The sequence below is a fragment of the Lindgomyces ingoldianus genome (genome assembly GCF_010093535.1).
Source record: "Lindgomyces ingoldianus strain ATCC 200398 unplaced genomic scaffold BDR25scaffold_42, whole genome shotgun sequence".
Classification (NCBI taxonomy): domain Eukaryota; kingdom Fungi; phylum Ascomycota; class Dothideomycetes; order Pleosporales; family Lindgomycetaceae; genus Lindgomyces; species Lindgomyces ingoldianus.
In genome coordinates, this window is record NW_022985203.1 from 346,143 (window position 1) to 362,941 (window position 16,799).

General features: G+C 43.1%; 4 protein-coding genes across 4 annotated transcripts; all 4 read right to left on the minus strand.

Moving 5' to 3' along the window:
- Positions 1-5,978: 5,978 nt before the first annotated feature.
- On the minus strand, positions 5,979-6,179 carry BDR25DRAFT_241504 (uncharacterized protein; the record flags this gene model as incomplete). Its single annotated transcript, XM_033685748.1, has 1 exon — positions 5,979-6,179. One exon carries the CDS (start codon positions 6,177-6,179, stop codon positions 5,979-5,981), a length of 201 nt encoding a protein of 66 aa, XP_033541784.1.
- A 1,093-nt stretch (positions 6,180-7,272) lies between these two features.
- BDR25DRAFT_346471 (alpha/beta-hydrolase) lies at positions 7,273-10,048 on the minus strand (the record flags this gene model as incomplete). The annotated part of the gene is made up of 3 exons (XM_033694148.1): positions 9,793-10,048; positions 9,655-9,739; positions 7,273-9,601 (listed from the first exon to the last, which is right to left on the minus strand). Exons 1-3 carry the CDS (start codon positions 9,797-9,799, stop codon positions 7,273-7,275), a joined length of 2,421 nt encoding a protein of 806 aa, XP_033541785.1. The 5' UTR covers positions 9,800-10,048.
- Positions 10,049-10,584: 536 nt separating this feature from the next.
- BDR25DRAFT_241442 (uncharacterized protein) lies at positions 10,585-12,584 on the minus strand (the record flags this gene model as incomplete). Its single annotated transcript, XM_033685743.1, has 3 exons — positions 10,585-11,901; positions 11,961-12,106; positions 12,233-12,584. The coding sequence occupies 3 exons, from the start codon at positions 12,582-12,584 to the stop codon at positions 10,585-10,587; spliced, it is 1,815 nt and encodes a 604-aa protein (XP_033541786.1).
- A 565-nt stretch (positions 12,585-13,149) lies between these two features.
- Positions 13,150-14,619, minus strand: BDR25DRAFT_296139 (uncharacterized protein; the record flags this gene model as incomplete). The annotated part of the gene is made up of 3 exons (XM_033688895.1): positions 14,190-14,619; positions 13,388-14,136; positions 13,150-13,336 (listed from the first exon to the last, which is right to left on the minus strand). The coding sequence occupies exons 1-3, from the start codon at positions 14,445-14,447 to the stop codon at positions 13,150-13,152; spliced, it is 1,194 nt and encodes a 397-aa protein (XP_033541787.1). The 5' UTR covers positions 14,448-14,619.
- Positions 14,620-16,799: the final 2,180 nt, after the last annotated feature.

A 16,799-nucleotide genomic window follows, 5' to 3' on the forward strand; every position in this document is an offset into this window, starting at 1 on the left:
TTATTTTTAATTATAAACTTAAATCTTTATAAGGCCTAGTTATATAATTAGTAGAGGTAGCAGAACTTCTTAATCTCTTCTAGCACTGCAGCATTAATGTTGTGGCTAGCGCTAGTTAGCATCTTCTAGAGTCTTTCTATGCAGGGGTGTCTAAATTAGTAGTAGAGGCAGTAGAGTTCTAATTTAGTAAAGAAAGACATAAATTCTTTTTTACTAACATTAAAAAAAAAGTGTCTTTATTTTTATATAATAAAGACAGTAGTTTTATCTTTACATATAATAACATTTAAAATGTTATTAAAGTATGCCCTAAGTTAGTTAGCATCTACTAGTAATAGCAGAAATAGTGTTAGAGTCTTTAGAATATAGTATGTAACTAGACTAATTAGGTTCTAGATTTGTATAGTACTAATTAATCCCTTTAGTGTCTAGCCTTTAAAGCTAATATTTATTTAGCTAGGTATCTAATTAATTTTTATATATAAGTTTTCTTATATGTATGCCTTAAGTTAAAACTTACTAATAGTAAAGATCTTTACTGCGCCTATGTTCTATAGTTTGCCTTAGTATACTGTATAGTATTAGTTATTAAGAATAAACTGCTTAGCATATTCTTTAGGTTTAATGCTGTAGATGTCCTCTTTTGTTACACAGTGTAGATAAGTAGTAGAGGTAAGGTAGTTAATAGCTTTTTTAGTATTCTTACTCTTTTATTTTATTTCTTTTATATTATGTAAATTATTTTTTTTTTAAAGTAACTTTTAAAGTCTTAGATGTATAAGGTAATAGCTTTATATAATAAGGTCTTATTATAAAAATCTTTATATAAGGCAATGTACTAGTTCTTTGCTTATGTATAGTTATTATAAGAGTAGTTTAATAACTAACATCTTTCTTTATAGTAGACAAAGCACTTCTTTATCTATATGCAGTTATCTCTAGATTGTGGCCTAAACTTAGATAGAGATTTTTTATGTTATTCTTTTTTACATAAAGAGAAGCTTTCTTTTTGTTGTGCAAACTTTTATTATGTAGAGTTATATTAGCAGTCTGTGTAGTATGCATTAGGTAGTTCCTAGAAGTATTAGTTTACCCTTTAGTTTATAGTAACTTAAAGTAATGCCTATAAGTTACTAAATAAAGCTTTGCATAAAGGCTTAATAGTAAACATAGCATGTTCTAGTTTTAGTTGTCCTTAACAGGCTTATATAACAGTAGTGTGCAGTAGAACATCTTCTTAGAATTCTATTCTTAGTGCCCTTTATATAAGCGTAAGCTTATTAATTATTATTTTAAAGACTTTATATAAACTCTTATTAAAGTTCTTTTATTAGCATTATGTAAAGGTTATTATTGTCTAGTTTGTCTAGTACTAGCTATAGTTTACATTAGTGTTAAAGTAACTACTTAAAGTGTTATATAAATGCTTCTAGTTATGTCTAGGGCCTATGTTATGCATATAGTACATATTTGCCTAACCTTTTAGGATATCTAGAAAGATGTCTGTGTACTAAGTTTTCTAAATATTTAGCTATTAACATAGATTAATAAAGATCCTTATTTTATTTATAAAAATGTTATATAGTTAACTTATGTAGTTATTATTCTTTTTTTATGCCTTTTAAAATTATATAATTTTATTTACTAGGAGTTTTTCTTTAGCAGTTTCCCTCTAGGGTGGAAGTTTATACAGGTTGTAATGTAGTATAGATTGTGCAGGTGGTATTAGTGGTGCATACACTACTGCAGGCGGTGGTGTGTACAATTAAGGGTGTGGAGCAGGCGTTAGGTAGGGTAGCATGTATTGTTTGTACAGTAATTAGTGTAGTGCTAGCTAAAGTGTAGAAGCAGGTAATGCTAGTATGTTTAGTGTTAATAGCAGCATTATGTTTAGTCTGCTTCTGTGCAGAGCTTTATATAGTAATAAAGGTTACATATAAAGCTTTTTTAGTGCAATTACCTTTCTTTATGCTATATTATACAGCTTCTAGGCTTAGGTACCTTTAGTGCCTAGCTATAGTGTGATTCCTTTGTCCTCTAGCACTTATATAAGCTCTTTTTTAAACATGTAGCTAAGTGCTAAGAAGTCTTATAGTATTTATCTTTTAAAATCTTTTATATACGCACTTAGAAAAGTAGCGCCCTTCTAAGTTATTATATGTAAATTAGTAATTATATAGCTTATATATAATTAAGTCTATAAGCTTGTTAAAGCTTCTAACATGTTAATCTTATTATTCTAGTACTTTAGGCTAGTCTTGTTCTGTAGTGTTGCCTTTAATATCCCTATGTTCTTTATAAGTTATTTATATAATAGAAATTGTTCTTTATTTTTTTTATTATTACACAAAGTTATTAGTTGCTAATAGAATTTTATTATAATAGTATAGTTAATTATTTTTCTAGTAAATTGCGCAGGTACTGCTGTTGTCTAGCTACTAAGTTATGCAGCTTTAATAGCTTTAGTATGCGCCTTACACTATCTCCTTCTTACTTTGTACAGTAGCAGAGCTTGCTGTGTAATGTAAAGGATTAATGTGCTATTGTCTAGCTGCTAGGTTGTGCAGCTTTAGTAGCTTTAGTGTGTGTTTTACACTATCTTCTTTTTACTTTATATAGTAGCAGAGCTTGCTATATAATGTAAAGAATTAATCTGCTATTCTAAAAGATAAGTAACTAAATAAAGTACTTTATAAAGTATAAGTACTCTGCTGTTACTTTTCTTAAGAAATAAGTAATAAAATAAAGTACTTTATAAAGTGTAAGTACTTTATTATTACTTTTACTAATTTATAGTTAATTAAATTAACTACTAATTAGTGTTAAATAGGCTCTAATAGCTAGCTGCTTATAGTATAAGCACTTAAGTAGCAAAAGTAAGAGTAGTGTACAGTGTGCACAGTGTATAAGGTAGGTAGAGTAAGGGCAACATGTTTCTAGTTCTATTACTCTTGTCTTTCCTCTGTACAGAGGAAAAGGGGGATATCTAGATGTTCGCGCACAGAGGTTCGCGCACGAGCATCATGTGACAGAGATACGTGGTCCTGCTCGTGCGCGATCGCTCGTATCCAGACTGTGACGCTGCTGCTGCGTACGGACACTTAGTAATATTTTCCTTAGTAATATTTTCCTTAGTAATATAAGCAGCTAGAGCTAAAAGCTTGCTCCTTACTATTTAGTGTTTAATCTAGTGCTTTTGTAGCTGTGTAGCTTTAATTATTACCTCTAATAGATAGCTATAATTATTAGTTATAGTACAGCTAGCAGCACTTAAACACCTCTTACACTTATAGCTTATAGCTAGGATAGTAAGAAAAATGAAAGTAATCTTAACGTTATAAAAAATAAAATAGCTTAATTTACCTTTAGTAAGCTACTACTATAGAGAATCTCTATGTAGTAATAAGTAATTCTTCTAAAGATTAGAGTATGTATGTTATAATTAGGCTTAACCTTAGCTGCTTGCAGCTATATTAGACTAGAATAGATAAAGAACAATTAGCTAGATGCAGCAAGGCATAGTTAAATGCAGTAAGTCACAGAATAAGAAAGTTGTATGTATATAAGCAGTAGCAAATCTCTACCTTAAAGAGCAGCAATGTAAGGACAGAGCTCTGTATCACTGCGCCAATACAATTAAAAAGGTGCGAATAATCAACCAACAGTCAATCTGCGTACAGAATAGTATATATACCTGTCGCGCGTAAGGACCGCCGTACAAGCCGCTGTCGGCCTTACAATGCATTATCATTCTTTTGTAAGGACTAGCCTAGCGGCCTTACATTTAATAGCTAAACTTAATAGATTTATATAATTTTAACTAATAAAGTTTTAAGTTTTTATAAAAATAGTATTTTTAAATAGTTAATAGTAATATTAAATTAACTTAATAAGGCCTATAAAGCTGTAAAGTATAAAAATAAGTAATTTTATAATAAAAAGTAGTTAGTAATAAGCATTGTTTTAATTTTAATAAGCTATGTTATTTAGATAGGTACGCGAAGTCTTCTAATAGCAGCTAAATTAGTGTTACACATAAGATTTTCTACTCATTAGCCTTTTAAAGCAGCTCTAGTGCCTACTTTTTAAAATGCTAGATTAAGCCTTATAAACTATCCTAAAAGGGTAACTGTATGCTGTACTACAGACAGTACTTAGAGCAATAGCTATTGTACGCACTAACAGAAGATTGCTGTAAGCACGTACAGCTCAAATTAACTGTACAGCGTACTCAGTACTGTCCGTAGTACGGCCTATTGGGCACGCTACATGTAGCTATAAGGTTGGTGGATAAAGTGCCTCGGTTTATATCTGGGCAAGGTCTGCCATATATTGGCAATGATTGCCCTTGTCGTCCAATGGCAGTTTAGCACGTCGGATTCGTAACGCGGTACTCGACTGGAGCACGTGGTATTAGAGATGAACAGCCGGTCTCTTTGCTGAGAGACGTGAACCATGGTTAGGAGGCTCAACACATGCTAGCGTTCGCAGAGTAGATATAGTAAGAGCTCTCATACTAACAGCAGGCTTAGTCGCAATACCTTTTTGACCTTTTGTTTTGTAGACGTATCTTCTGTGGTATAGCTTGCACTCTGGGGAGGAGCTAGTGCAATCGAGCTGAATATAAGCCCATCGAACCTATCTTTCCCGAGATCACCCTCATCGAGTCTCCCGGCATCAAGCGAGGCAGGCAGGATCATTTACGACCTCGCGGACAATATCAATGTTCGCCCAAGGGACCCAAAATGCGAAGTGTCTATTGAGAGACTCCTCAGTGTGTTCAAGGCAGTGGAGTGAGTCAAGGTTCCGGCTAGTTCGAATACATTCCTTGGCAAAGACTATGTAAAGAAAATATTTCTCAGTTTAGATGTAGGTGGACTTTCGTTTCCATCAGATCAACCGGAAACTCTGGAAAAGTATAGATCCCAACGTAGATCTATGAAATTGAAAGAACTAGCCAAGTTACGATTATGGAGAATTCCAGACAAAAGCCAAGAATTTTCTGGCTAAAACAGCTTTGCTTTGCGCTCAATCCAGAATGTGTAAGTTTTGGAGGTCTCAGGGTGATACTTGATATTAAACGCTATACTGCAGTGTCGTGCGCACCGTTCCAACCAGTAATATTGCACCATATAATCTCGCCAACTAAGTCCACGTCGCCCCAGAGAACATGCCCTTCGTAAGCGAAGGCCGCTTCCTGCACTACCGACCCTCATGAGAACCACTCTTGACTACGAAGAATCTTCAGGGACTTCCAGCGCAAGTTCGATAAGATAGGGTCATCGGGACCAGGAAGTGAAAAGGAGTCTTAAGGTCAATCTTTTCGAATGTTCGAAGACCATGGCATTCACGCCAGTTGTTCAGGACGTTGCAAGTATTGCATGGCTGAAATTGTCTAATCCCAAAAAGATCAACGCCCATTTCGCTATTCTGTATATTCGGCCTGCGAGAAAGACTAGATGGTTCTTCTCTTTCCGTGAGTGTGAATCAATGCCGATCGAATCTGACCGTTGTCGAGGTGTGATATATGAAGCATCAAGCATGTCGCAAGATTCAGCGGACATAAAAGGATGCCTTTTAGCCTGTCGATCAAAACCCGTTTGCTCTATTGGAAGTAGCCGTTAAAATAGAAGGTCGTGATAGCAAGAGCTAAGCTTGCCATATATCATCGGGTGTACAAGGCGGAGATAATTGCGGCTTCGTCGACGGCAGCGAGTGGAGAGGAAGCCCGCGTGGCGTTTGTGAAGCGGTATGTCGCTCAGCGTGCATGAAGCGAGCGCGGGATCGGCCCGGGACCTGTCCATCCTCCCGGAACATTTTCCATTATAGTCTTCTCAATGATAGCGATGGAGCAAACTTCCAACTAGTTCTCTTCCTCTAACTTCCATAAGCTCCACCCATCCAAGATTTCATTCGGAATTCTTCTTCGTTTCGACATAGATGGTCTTAGTTTCCTCTCGTGCTCCTGCTCCTTAACATCATTTTGTAATCCCCTTCCACATACATCCATCACACAAGCCCTGACTCCTATTCTCAACCCGATGTTCCGTTTCCGGGCACGGCCTACCAAGCCGTAGTGTCTCCGCATCAGAGCAGATCCTCAGCACCGGTCCGTTTCCTGGCTGGGGTTGTGCGACCCAGTGATTGCACTTATGAAGCGTGTAAAGAATATAACACATCGGGGAGGTCTAATCGGGATCTCGGTCGAGCAAGGAATGAAGTTCGGTCGCACTTATTGGAAGGGTGGTTGGTGTGATGAGAGACCAGAGTGGTATTTAAAGACACCTTACGTAAAGAATCAAAGGGGAGCCCAGGAAATTCGGCGAAGGTGAGGAAAAGTATCGTTAGCTAAGGAGGAGAAGAGGTGCACGCATGCGATCTGGATCGTTCTATTGATATGGGAACACGCTCCGTCCGCTCTGAAGAGTGTGTCCGGGGCTTTCTGATTAACGCATCAATCGGAGCTCCATCGCAAGGAAAAGTGAAGAATGCCAATGGCTTGAACCTAGGTGTTAGGTTTCAATGAGTTCGAGAAGAGAAGTGATAAGAGAGTCAAGAAAGGAGACCGAGGAGTTTTTTTTTTAAAATTGGACTTTTGAAAAAGCAATGGCAGAAAGTTACGCGGATCGAAGTAGTACATGCGCGATCCCGTCTGCAGGGGCGCGGAGCAATATTCCATTCTTGCGAAACATTGATGATATCGATCCGGAGACTTGGAGATGCCAGATATGAAGAGACTGGCTCGAAGCGATGGGACGAGGATCGGAATTCCTGCTGGAAGGTAGTTCAAAAAGCAACGTGGGAGACTGTGGTAAGGCCATACAGGAATCCAAGTGCTAGGTAGCATCCGAGATTCAATTTGCGATGTGACCTTTGCGTATCGGTACGCCAATGGAGAGTGATAGAGTCTTCATAGTTCAGCTTTGGGGTGTTGCTGTCGAGAGGTGGAAAGTAGGCGCTAGGCCCAATCCAGATCACGCGGAAAGCACAACCATCTCTGTCCTTGTAGGGGAAGCGAGATTAACAATTCAATTACGTCATTCTAAATTGCGTGCGGCCAGAAAGGACAGGGGTTAGTGTCTTCAGATGTACGTAAATGTCTTCGGGTGGTATTCTACATGCATTCACCACTGCTATATATTCAACCAGCAGTACCACGGTTCGATGCTTCCACCATATCGGGGCCGAATCTTTCCCACACGTATACACAACATCTTGGTTTTCTAAAAGCTGGCGCTTCACATCCCAATCCATAAAAGCGCCTGCTTCTTTCTACAACCCATTCTCCTCCACCCTCCCTACCCCCATCAACCCCCCCGCTAACCCCTTCATCCTCCGTCCTAACAAATCATCTTCACTCGCCAAACTGACAAGGCTCTTCCTTCTACCGTCCTTACTGCCTCGCTTTCCCTTCCCCTTCCCCCTTCCGTTCAGCCCGCCATTCCCATTCGGCGTGGGACGTTGGGCGACCTTTGGGAAGAACGTGGCGTCGAGTGTCGGCGACAATGGTTTTCCCTTCCCTCTGGAAACGCCAGAGTTGCGGACGACTGTCATTTCAAGAGGCCGGTCTTCTTCTGCAGAGGATGCGGTTTCGGAACGCTTGTGATGTCGTCGCCGGCCATTGCTCAGGTCGTTGACGGCTTCGGCGAGGCCTAGCGTTGCACCGGAGCCAAAATAATCACTACCCTCCCGCGCTGTTCTATGTCTAATGGGTCCCCCCGTCGTCGATGTGTCCAGAGTACCATTCATCGCCTCTTGGCGGAACTCCTCTGACCGCTCCGCCCATTCAAAGGCTTCGGTCATCCATTTACTGCAACGCAGGATGTATTTCCAACCCTCAGGAAACACACTTACGAATTGCAGGAAGCCATGACTGATACCTGGTATGAGGTCGACGTTCACCCAATCTTCTTCTTGGAAGTCGCCGCGCGCCCAATATAGCCCCATCTCTTTACCAAAAATCCACTCTGCCCGTTTCGCTTGTCTTAATCGTCCGGCGAAAATGGCAGTGTCGTCAACGAGGGGATCACGCTCACCTGTAAGCATCCATGTCCGTGGAAACTTTGCGAGAAGGGATTCCGGGGCGAGGAGAGGCGAGAGAAGGAAGTCGGTACTGAAATCCGGGCGGTTATGTGGGCCAATGTAGAGGATGATCATGGCGCGCATCATTTCGGGGGTGAGAATGCGATCGTTGAAGTAGGATATCATACTCGACATTGCCAGGCGAGTTCTGAGAGCATGAGCCGGGGGCGCCGGGGTTAGGGGCTGCGTGCCTGTTCCTAGGTTTTTTGGGATAGGAGTAATTCCTGGCGTTGAAGGGTCTGGTTTTTGGACCGTAGCGTCTGTGGTTGATCGCTTAAGGTTAGTGTTCGCCGGAGACAAGCCCGACTGACTGTCTATGCCAGTATGAGCAGCTGAGAGTCGGATCATCGTTTGAGGGGATCTGAGTAGGACTTTCGAGCTTGTAGGCGTTGGCGCCGGAGAACCAGGATTCGGGAGCGCAGTCGGGCGGTCTTCATCGCTCTCGTCATCAGATACACCGGGTGTATTTGGGGCAAGATGGCGGTAATCATCACTCTTCCGCCGTAGAATTAGGCGGTTGGTCTTACGCACTCTTCGGTCGCGAATCAACGCCATTTGTTCATCCGTCATCCAGTTCCCGATGTTCATATCCAACGCAGGATAGATTAGAATAACACCGACTGGAGGTGGAAGCTCGCGTTCACCCTGCCACTGCCGTGTTTCTGTCGACCCGGATTGAAGAATCATCAGGACCATGCCGACTGCGAGATTTCCCCCGGCAGAATCCCCCGAGACAACAATTTTAGGTTCCAGTTCCCCCGAGAGCCCCATACATCGACCCCGCGTCGCCACGATCGTATGGTAGACGTCGTAGCACTCGTTCAATGCATACGGATACGGAAACTCGGGTGCCTTCTTATAGTCGAGGCTTAAAACTGGGAGCCCTGACTTCCCAGCCCACCCCATAAGCTTGTCATCGTGGTTCCTCGGATCCATGGCCACGAAACCCCCTCCTGGGATATCCAACACAACCTTGTCATGCTTCTTCAAGGCCGAGAGCGGGCCATTAAAATACAACCATCCCTGCACCGGCTCCTTATAAGAGCTCTCCTTTGGCCTTGGTATCCTAATCTTGCGCGGTGGGTAAACCATCAGTCGTGGCCTCATCAATGTCGTCAAAGCCGCTAAATATGGCGTCGTGCCCTTGTTCCAGCTAACGCGCAGATGGTCCACGGTCAATGTGCCTCGGATCTTCCTAGCTTTCTCATCCGCCTGTTCCGCGCATATCATATAGTAGATGCTAAACACCAGCGAACAGAAATCCCGCAGTCCTTTGCGGCGTATGTGCATAGCAGACCAGAAGCCCGCGTCTAGCGCTGTCGTAACCCATGTTGCGCGAAAGTAGGAGCGCGAGTAGAGGTTTGAGAGGGGCTCGGGGCATTCGAGGCCGATGAGCTTGCCAAAGTTTCGGGCGGCATAGAGGTAGAGGAGGGTTATGACGAGCGATTGCCAAGTGGTGAGTTTCTTGGAGAGGAGAGCGGATATGCGACGGATAATGGGTGGGCCATGGCGGTCACCTCTTCGCAGGTGTTAGTGCTTGAAAATATCTCTATGGACGTGGTATGAGCGCACCTGTAGAGGTAGAAGGACCAAAAGGATACTACGGCAAGCACTTGTATCTTGCGGAACTGGACAGAGGGTCTGCCCAGGACATGATCTACCATTGTTGATTAGTGTGCGGTTTCGCAAAGTGAATATGTTTATCCATACCAATCATATTCACAAATGAACCTTGAAAGCGTTTGCCTCAAGACTCGAGGCTTCCGTACGTGAGTCCAACGTGAGTCGACCGTCGGGGATCCGCAAGCTAGCTGCGGCATTAAGAGGTTTGATTGCAGGGCACAGCACACAGGAGGGATAGCAAAGAGGAAAAGAGACAGAAGAAGTCAGCCGTAGTCCATAATGGCGACGACACGATCCGGAGACGTGCTCCGAGTTAGACGCTGGACGCCGGGGTTCTGGCATGTGACGGGTTCTGCTAGCCATGTGAAAGGCGATGACAACCATCCGCACTCGGTTTTATTCGCTTGCGGCTGAGCCACACCTGGTGACGCACTAGCCACATTTACCCTTGGTCGCTGCTTTCGCCAAGGCAAAGTGCTCTCAAAATAGAGGGTGGAGAGATGCAGCCAGTGCCATAAAGGCTGCTGATACATTAATGCTTTATGGTTTCCCCTTCGTGCTCCATTCCACTGGACTGGGATGATTCCGACCGCCCGGTCAGCAAACGGTTTCCTGAAGCAAGGGAGCACAGTCAGCGGTAAGGCACAGTAAATAGGATTCGAAAATCATATTCACTTCTACATGCCCTAGATGCTCGCCCAAATCCCAGATATCGCCAACTATATACTGCTAGCAGCCAGCTGTTGTCAATATTATATAAGCCCAAAAGTCCATCCTCTGCCCCAAGATCCCCTTAATGAAAGCTTTGCGCTAGGCACAACATCGCCCGTCTTCTTATCATTGAGAAATCTCCCTTAAAAACAACTATTTCGGATTGTCTTAACCAGACTTCGAACCAATACCGCGAATCCACTCACTAACCTCGAACCCCACCCTTCGAAGCGCTCCTTCCTCAAACGGAGACATTTTATCCTTTTTCACGGTCAAGCACCTCACTTCTTCGTTCAGCTCAACCAACTTCCCTTTCGGTGGCGTCTCCTTCGACTCACTGCTCTGAACATAGATCGTCAAGTCCGGGCCGACAGTACCACGCCAGAGCGTAGCCATCCACTGCCAGTGATCCGTCGGGCTATATGCATCTTGGATCGGAATGCGTGACGTGTACGTATCCGAGGCTCTAAGCTGGTATGTTGGAAGAATGACTACAGGTTTTATCGAGGTATCTCGGCTAGGAGTCTGAGAGTCTTTATTGGACTCCGACGAGACAGGCGTAGTGATGAATTGAATCATCTCCCTACTCTTCGCATGCCATTCTTTGACTAGATCCAAGTATTCTTCGTAGATGACCTCTTTTTGATCATCGCTGGGATTTTTGGGTGGCTCGGCGATTCGCGGACTGTATTCCTGGTCCTTGGCGAGGAACTCTTTAAGCCACTCAACAAGCTCCTTAATGGCTGTTATATCGTCCCCTTCAACGGCAAGGATCGCGCCACGCACTCGGATGGCGGGGCTAGTTGGGCCGGGGTCTTTGAGCGGGGGCGTGATGCGACCGAGAACTTTGATTTTAGTAGCATAAGGAACACTCATGACCATTGCTTCAACGCTTCGGCTCTGGTCGTGTTGATTTGGGACGAGCACGTTGAGGTCAACCGAGCGTTTACGGGGGGTGCATGGAGGCGGCATTGCCACTGTATTTGGGGAGGACTGTCGCGCCTGATGACTGATTGGATGAAGTGAATCACAACGGGTGCTGCTGAAGTGGACGTCTTCAACTCTGCGACCATTGCTGGAAGTAGAGTGGTTGTGACGACGTCTCTTTAAGTCTGGAGATATAGGATTGTATATTGCCGTCTCTGAAGGAGTTAAGGGCACCTGAGTATTGCTAAAATTCGACGGGTTAGGGCGACGACGGTAGTGAGCGGGTGATTCCAGACTGAGGTTACTCATGCTTGGCATGAAACAAGGCGTTGGAGCAATATCGCCGGACGTGAGGGGAGGCAAAGTTGGGGTGCTACCAGACGAGAGGAATGGGCTCGTTGGAGTCTTGATACTTCGACCACTACAACGACGGCAGCGGTACTTATCGACGGCTGTGTGTTGACCAGAAGAATTCAGTGGTAAGGGGCTAGGCTTTCCAAGGCGGCGAGGCTGGTAGCGATAATTAGGGTACTGTTCGTGGTGCCTTGCCTTTTCTTCCTGGACATGGTGTTAGAAGGAACTCAGGGAATTGCTGTCGAGAAAAAGATGCGCCATACCTGAGCAAGATCTTGCCAAACTTTCTTCTGATCCTCGTTCTCGGCTTTCCACTGCTCACCGATAATCTTGGAAATTTCAGGATTTGCGAGTCCAGGATTGCGGGCGACGATAGCATGCTGGTGGTGCTGACGATAAAGAATAAATGCTACAAAGGATCAGCGGCTGATCGAAAGCATGTCCGCAAACAAAGAATGGCTCCTTTGTCTACTCTCGAGCAAGAAGCTCGGATATACTAAGTCGCGTTTAAGGATAAAGAAGAAATCGGACATACCATTCCTTGGGCGAGGGATTTTGGGTTCCAGTTGGCAGAGACAAACATGTCCTGACAAGTCTCTTGAGTCCGTAGATGAAGCATTGTAAGATGCCGTGGTTTCAATATGACTGTCTACCTCACACTCTTCTTCCCTTCCATTTATCTGATCATTAAGAGGTGCTGCTCTCTTCTGAGTAGTGTGCAGAGGCAATTCTGAGCTGGATGAGAGGGCTCCGGGTTCTTTCGTGCGTCGCACTGCAGCGGGTAAAGAGGTATTCCGGGACTGTTGAACCCTTTTACTCTTACGTAGTTGACTAGTAGCCTTTGGGTCCTCAATGTTAGATGCAGAAGCATCATCGCCGACTTGCATAATTGATTTGATGTACCTGCTAGGGATGTTGAAAAATGTCGCAACAGGGGGAGCAGAGCGAAGGACGGGCGGCCGCAGCATTTGACTGGGGAACATTTTGAGTGGATATGATGGCTGCTGATTTATTGAGATTCTTTAAGGGCGACTTTCATTGTCCCATGAATAGGAAGGAACGGAAGCGTACGAAGGATATCCACAAACCGACAGATTCTTTGTTGCTATTAAGCGTATTCCCTCGTCGCCATTGTGCTTTCATTGCTACCTGCAGGCAGTCAAGTAATATGACTGTTCCAGGTAATGCAGGAACCTTGATGGTTGGTACGTTTTCTTTGTTCTCGGACGATCTCCCAGAGCGACCAAGCTAGCCATGCCACAGAGACATTCCAGCACACTGCTATGCAAGGAGCCGATAATGCTATTATGATCACAAACAGGCTGCGGAGTCGTTTCGGGGAACACGATACCGTGGATCGCACTGGGATGCAGCCTCCTTGGCGGACGTGACGGGCTGCTGTCCAGGGAAGAATCTAGCCTAGTTCTAAACGATGTCTTCTAGGACGTCCTATTAATATCCAGGAGGAAATTTCAATTCGAAATCTGCAGTGCCTTTCTTGCCGTCTTTCTGACTCGTACCTGAACCATTATCTGCAGGATCCCGAGCGTCCACATTGATAGTACTGTTACGGCGCACCAAGCGAGCGGCCTCTACTCCGATTAGCTTGTGCGCAGGGCCGCTGACATGGATATCGTCCCTATTTTATAGTTAAGATAAGACAATTCGTTCGTAGCTGTGACTGACTTACCAGAATAAGTAGCGAACTGGCTCGAAGCACTTCTCTATGTCGGCAGTGTGCACGGGATCGTTTTCCGTCTTCGGGGTTAAACAAGGCCGTTCGACTTCATCGAAGAGCGGCGTCTGTTTGCCGAACCCGAACGCGTCGGATATGTGCTTCGAATAGAGCTGTTTCGCTCGCACCTGGTTCATCACAATTCCGTTCAAGTCCGGCATAAAGATATCGCCTCCGCTCCATGCCACAGCGGTCTGAGACAACGCCGTATTCCAGTACGTCCAGAGGAATATGGATTGGTGCTGATCCTGCGCGAAGTCGTTCGTCGACTCGTTCTTCCTCATTTGGAAACGCGGTAGGAATGTGACGTCCACAACCTTGGGAATGACGACCTTGATTGATTCGTTAATGTGGTCGCGAAGCAAATTGAGGTTATGGAAAAGTTCTTCAATACTGCGGTCGATTGCATAGATTGCTTCTGCCTTGTCCAACGTAGAGTACTCCAAGAGATCCCAGATGCCGAAGAAAACGGTAAATACAGTCGACTCAGTCTTGCGGAAGCGTCCTGGTATGAGAAGTTTCTGCTTTTCGAAGTTTATAAACTGTTGTACTTGGGCCTCGAAGTCGAACAAAGCGAGCGTCTGGCGATTCGTTTCGGTCGTCGCATTAGCGTAGATGTCACTACTAACCACCGAGCCAACGGTAGGCATATTCAAGTTTGTAGGCTTCGAGCGGGCAAAGTTGTCTATGAAATCGCAGGCCAACTGTTCCTGAGTCAGAACACACTCCACTCGGGGGGAATAGAAGGCATATTCACTTCTCTGCAAACGACCTCAGTCCATATTTCACCTCGATCAGGGTCCCTATTTTGGGTTGTGGATTTGGGAGGTGGGGAGATACGATATTCGCTGTTGTCGGACCAATCATCACCGAATACCACAAGTCGATGCGAAGAGCCTTCCCATACTTTCTGAATCCGGGTTGAGATATGTGACGATGGTAGCATCCAGGTGAGGTACAGAACACCGGTGATAGCCACCACTATCACAACATGCAATCTTGTAAGAAACCTCATTGCTGAGGCAGATTCCACTGTACTTGCGCTACGACTTCAGTCCCTACGTAAATATGTGTGGTAGGAGGACTATGGGAAAGGAAGGAAAGACGAGGGATAACTCTACAAATTTAACGCTACAAATAAGGGGCGAATTGCGCTAGATAGAGGAACCCCAGTACATAAAAGTCGGAGGATATGTTTTGGACCAAAGGAAACGAGGGGTGAGACTGGCGGGAAGACATGTTTGTGAAATGGATGTGAGACTGGGGCTTAGGCCCAACTAGGCTAAGGAGAATAGAACATGACGACGCCGATATGCAAGCGCGGCATCAATAATTACCCTGAGCATCCCTCCCGAGATGCCGGGGTGGCTTACGTAGACTGCACTGAGGACAGGGACCCGGGCGGAAGGCTCTAACACCGCAAAGGGAGTGCTGTCGTGTGCGCAATCTTACTTGTAGCAGCCTTGCACATCCAATTCTAAGTTCAAGGTTAACCTGTTTCACCGGCCTTATTGCACCCGCGTGCTCTCAGCAGTATAGCACGAGAGTAGTGGCAGATGGCCGAGGATGAGGAAGCCAAGCAGATGTTCCAGATTCGGGTACCCGTTTTTCTCGCTTGACGCACGGGCTCACCTGGCGCACACTTTGCTCAGGAACACTAAAATTGTCACATAATACTAACTCCACTAATATAGACCTGATTTTAGAAGCGCTTGCAGCGTTAGAATCCCTAGAGTTTAGAGAAAAAGTTAATATTACTTAAGTTATAAAAAAATATAGTGTTAAATAATTAACACTGTTACAAAGGTAGCGCAGGGTCTAAGGCTCCTATGTAGAGTAATATAAGAATTAATAACTTTTAAACAACTATTAGAAGAGAGAGCTCTTAGAATACATTAAAAGACTATGTAAGTAAAGGCTACCCCTTATAAGGAACATACTACGCAACTTTACTACTAAAATAAGCAGTAAACAGGTAGGGAGCTTATAGCTAGACTAGTTCCTTAAGCATTACTAAGTTAACCTAGTATTAAAGTAGACTACTAGCATTAACAAGAAGAGAAAGAGAGCTAATTCTGCCTTTAAATACGCACTATATTTTAATCTCCTAAAGCATAAGATTAAATAATACAATATCTAGCTAAAAAACATGTATAATATAGATAAAAAGGGCTTCTTAATTAGAGTGCTTTTAAAGATAAAGCAGATCTTCTTCTAGCAGAAGTATAAAAAGGGTGGGATTAAGCAGATAGTTTAGAACAGCAACTGTGAGTAGATAACAACAATTGCTTATATATGCGCTAACAAATCCTCTCTCTCTCTAGGCCTTATCTACTAGGCAGTTATAAGTAATATTTAAGACTTATAGCTTTAGAACTTTAATTCTAAAATACATAAAGCTTTCTTTACTTTATTTCTAAGTAAATAGACTAACAACAACCTTAGGCTTTAATAGCTTAAGACAATTTTTAATAAAAAGACTAAACTAAAGGCGTAGCAGAGATACTAACTTTTTATTCTTAATAAACATAGATCCTATATAAATATAAAGTTTATTAAGTACTGTAATAATAACAAGATCCTTCTAGCTATCTATCTTTCTTATAGTACTTATATACTTTAGCTGCTTAACATCTGCTTGTTTAGGCCTCTTTTACAAGCTTATACTTATAAGATAGCATAGTTTATAGAAGAATCTTAAGCTTTCTCTGCTATTACTAAGAGGGATTTCTTCTACATGTTTTAGGCAGCATAGAAGAGAGCTTTTACTGCTAAGAATGTTCTCTTAGGGTTTAAAACCTGCAGTCTTTATCCCTTTAAGCCTAATGTTATTCTAGACTAATTTAATAACCCTAAGGCTAAAAGACTTTCCTTTAGTAAGAGCTTAAAGTTAGTGCTTATAGCTAAAGATTAAAGGAAGATTGCTAAGCTTTTAAGATTAGTTATTAATAACATATATAACTCTAAGGCTTAGCAGCTTTTACAAACAATCTACTTGCTATCTACGCAAAACATCCTCTTAAAACTAAAGGTTTACAGCCTTAAAAAAGCACTAGTTAATAAAAAAAAGTGTTAGTAAAAGAGTAAAGCTTTTTAGCTTAAACTTTTTTTTAATTTAAATAGTAGAGTAATCTTTTAGAGCTTAAACAAGGTCTAGCAAGCTTATAAGCAAGAAACAAAAAAAGCAGAAGTAGTAAAAGTAAAGAGACTTAAAAAAAAAAAATGCTAAGCGCAAAACTACAGAGAAAGCAAAGAAGGAGCAAGTTATAGAAAAGAGACAGCGCATAAAGGCTACTGCAAAGGAAATCTAACTCTAAGAGCAGGCTTAGAAGCAGCAGAAGAAGGAGGACAACAAGCAAGCTAGATT